The sequence below is a fragment of the Pinus tabuliformis genome, chromosome 6 (genome assembly GCF_031772625.1).
Source record: "Pinus tabuliformis cultivar Carrire ecotype Pingquan chromosome 6, CPIR1, whole genome shotgun sequence".
Classification (NCBI taxonomy): domain Eukaryota; kingdom Viridiplantae; phylum Streptophyta; class Pinopsida; order Pinales; family Pinaceae; genus Pinus; species Pinus tabuliformis.
This window is the reverse complement of record NC_142292.1, coordinates 1,462,236,849-1,462,240,547: the sequence shown is the minus strand read 5'-3', so window position 1 is coordinate 1,462,240,547 and position 3,699 is coordinate 1,462,236,849. Positions and strand designations below refer to the sequence as shown.

The 3,699-nt window shown below is 39.6% G+C and overlaps 1 protein-coding gene across 1 annotated transcript; it reads right to left on the bottom strand.

The window, feature by feature from the left end:
* Nucleotides 1-707: 707 nt before the first annotated feature.
* On the bottom strand, nucleotides 708-2,176 carry LOC149264140 (transcription repressor MYB6-like). The gene is made up of 3 exons (XM_089389066.1): nucleotides 1,945-2,176; nucleotides 1,735-1,864; nucleotides 708-1,623 (listed from the first exon to the last, which is right to left on the bottom strand). Exons 1-3 carry the CDS (start codon nucleotides 2,075-2,077, stop codon nucleotides 900-902), a joined length of 987 nt encoding a protein of 328 aa, XP_089245192.1. The 5' UTR covers nucleotides 2,078-2,176; the 3' UTR covers nucleotides 708-899.
* Nucleotides 2,177-3,699: the final 1,523 nt, after the last annotated feature.

The following is a 3,699-nucleotide window of genomic DNA, read 5'->3' as shown; positions in this document are numbered from 1 at the left end:
TATAACATATATATTTTTGTAATCTATTTTAAATAATAATTCTGATAATAAATATTAAAATTTTATATTAAAATAAATTAAATTACAACTTTTCTCACTTTAACTATCCTATCGCTGTGCCTTTCACTATACCTTTGCACCATTTTGAAACAATTGCTATATATATGAAAATCCAAAAATCATAATCTTATTATAATTCACAGGTATATTTATACATCAAAAGGACTATAAGAACCACTTTAAAATGATACAACGATCACACCCATCACCTAAGGTATTATATTTCTGATCACACAAGTGGCTGCTTCACGAACATCCCATTATCGTCTTTACATTGACCTGAATACGAATATTTATATCTTGAAGATTATAACAGCTACTTATTACGAAATAACACGACCACAGGAATCACAATCCAATGGCGACTTATTATCCCAATTACACACTTCACTATCTGAGCACATTTCAAAGAAAGCGATAGCCCAAATTACACTTAAAATAGCAAGAATTCTCTTCCACTAACTTTCACTTTATGGAAACATGTTTCAATCCCATAGATAAGATAATAATGGCAATCATACGCACAGTCATTCAGCGCATATCCCAATTACGGAGTCAAAATAGCAACAAATCTCTACCGCAGAGCAATCAGTTCTTTAAACGTATCCCATTCACTTGCACCATATTTATGGAAATTGAATTTCAACATTAATGGTAATAGAGCTTATTACAGTATATGCAAATTAAAACAATATGTATTCATTACGTTTGGTATTGCTATGAGAGATTATCTATTTATCATGATTCCTATGGGATCTGTCAACTGTCTTTAAAGTTTAAGCTCAAGCTTGCCTCTATTTCTTTTCTCTCACACCTCTTTGGTTCCAACTGTAGTGAGTTCAGTGATTGTGGACTTGATTCTCTATATAGACGAGTTCATCAATCCCATCGAGGTTTTTTTCGCTACCATTGAAATCTTCCATTCCTTGATCACTGACCAAGGTAAAACTGTCAAAGCACCGCATATTCCTTTCATCGGAACATGTGACTTCAAACTGAATGCCCTCCGCAGCCAATGTAGCAGGTTGCGTGTAGAACTCTTCTAGTCCAAAGCCTGTGCAAAATTCGGATGTAGAAGAGAAAAGATTATAGTCTGGAGACGACAGATCGTTCAAATCGAACAAACTCTCTGTTAAAGTTGCTGCATCTCCTGCTAAAAGTTCGGAATGTGAGGATGCCCGGCACTCCACTACAGTCGACATGGAGCAGGTAGGATTTACACCTTCCTTTGCAATGGACTTGGAATCATCGTGTGTGATCAGATCAGACACAGACACAGGTAGGTCGGAGGAATTCATGATCGTTGCTTTAATCTTGCACGATTTAGAGCCTGGGTGTGAATTACCGTTGAAGCCGTTGGATATTCCTATTTCAGATTCACTCATCGCCGTTGTTACCAAGACATGATTTTGTACGAGAGGAGGAGATTTTGACCTTATCTCGTGATTTTCTGTAGTCGACGATTGATTCACGGACGACAGCTTCTTGCCGAGATGAGTGTTCCAGTAGTTCTTGATTTCGTTGTCTGTTCGACCAGGCAGTCGTCCTGCGATCAGCGACCATCTGCATGGATCGTAACGTGCGTCACACTTTGCAAAAAGTTAAAAATTTCTAGACATCTCGGCATGTTAATAGAATGAATAAAGAAATGATGGTCAGTCATTGTCCGCATACCGATTGCCAAGGAGGCGATGCAGCCGTATAATAAGCTCCTCCTCATCGAGGGAAATGTTTCCGCGTTTGATGCCGGAACGAAGATAGTTCAACCAGCGTAATCTGCAACTCTTTCCACTCCGCTTAAGACCTGCAAACAAAATCTGTCCACTTATTTAGCTTATCATTACAAATTTACTTCCTTATTAATAGAGATTTTCTGAGATTCACCTGCTTTTTGGGGCAGACTTGTCCATCCACCGTCGCCATGAATTCGAGTGTAGTCGGAAAGAATCATATCCTCCTCTGCAGTCCAGGCCCCGCGGTTGAGCCCTTCTTTTGAGCAGCAAGGAGACCTACCCATTATTGTAATTATTCCTCTATAATTACAGAGACGATCATCTCCACTGCTCGGAAGAGACACACGGTACTGGCATCGTCTCTCTTCTCCTTGGCAGGGCTCTTGAGTATATATACAAGCGATTAGATTCTACTTGCTAAAAGAAGATGGTTATTGGCCAGTCATAAGGAGTTGCGTGCGATCTCAGAATGATCGAAATCGAAAGGTTATCGGCTTTCTTTGCCAAAACTCAGGTTGAAATGAAATATAATTAGCAATGCTATGATTGGTAAACAGCGGAGATTAAAACTACAAAAACAATTGTATCCACGAGATTAGGTACAAGAAAGCAACCTTTGGAATCAAATAATTAAAGAACTGTAGAAGAATCACATAATTGCCCCGCTAAAAGGTAATCCACGGTCACCCTGTCAGAGTCGAAATATCACCAATGGCAACGACGAAGGAGCCGTCTGATTGACGCTCACTTGTCATTCTGCAACCTAACTAATGAAGATTCGAAGCAACCAAACTAATGAAGATTCTAAGGCCGGCATGTTATGACATTTATTAATAATTCGAAGCAACCTAACTAATGAAGATTCGAAGGCCGGCATGTTATGAATTTGAATTCACAAAGCATGCTATGGTTAATTTTCTTGAATTCATTTGGCAAATGAAATGGTAGGCACCGGCCGTTCCACCGACATTTAATGTAACTAAGAGCGGGAGGATAGTTTACCTCCCATTCAAAGCATGATATGGTTCATTTTCTTTAATTCATGGCTTATTGTGTTATGGAATATTAAGTTACAATTTGTCTCTAGGTAGATGGTTTATATCACTTTCTGAGTTTGGCTATATTAAGAAGCAATGCCTGGTAGCTGAAGAAGTGAGAGGTCTGCTCAGAATTACACAATGGCCTTAATTCCCCATTAAATAGGCGGCGGTTATCTCACAAAAGACGATGGTGATGGCTTGAGTACTGGTTTGAAGATTGCATTTGGTAATTGGGTTGATCTTTTGATGACTAGAGGAACTTTACAAAAACGAACTTTGGTTAAGGCTCTCTGATTTGTTTGGCTTTGGTTCTTCCTAGCGGCTATAATTGGGTAACATCTATCCCCTGGCTTTGTGCACATACTTTCTCGGCTCGTTGTTGTTACTAATGTGATCTACGTTTTATGATAGAGTCTTTGTTGGGCACTGGTGTTTCCGCTTTTGGTTCAATGATCTATATATTTTGGGACCTACCTGATCTCTGGTCGGTGGAAAGCATGAGGCAATAGAATTTCTTAGTTTTCTAGTAATAATGCTGGTTGCTGAGGGGTTACTATCTATTGTGTGTCTGGAGTTGGTGGTTTCTTCATTATTGGTAATCTGTTTGGTTTTTTGTTTGCTATGGTCAGTAGCTAGTGCATGGTCACTGTAGGGTTGGGGATGTGGCCAACAAAGTCGATCATGTGTCGAGGTGTGCCAAGGTACAGGCTGAAGAAGACAGTTGCTTCGCACTATGTGGCTTCTTCTAGTACTCAAGAGGAGATGTAGCGCATGAGTGTGGCTTCTTCCAGTACTCAAGAGGAGATGTAGCGCATGAACCATGTTCTTCAAAACAGCTAGACCTATTTAGACTGAGAAGCACCAGA

Excerpts from the sequence above, each read along its gene's own strand:
- LOC149264140 (XM_089389066.1), bottom strand. The coding sequence starts at position 2,077 with ATGGGTAGGTCTCCTTGCTGCTCAAAAGAAGGGCTCAACCGCGGGGCC. Across the intron at positions 1,865-1,944 it reads AAGTCTGCCCCAAAAAGCAG|GTCTTAAGCGGAGTGGAAAG; the intron begins GTGAATCTCAGA and ends TTTTGTTTGCAG. Across the intron at positions 1,624-1,734 it reads CATCGCCTCCTTGGCAATCG|ATGGTCGCTGATCGCAGGAC; the intron begins GTATGCGGACAA and ends CGATCCATGCAG.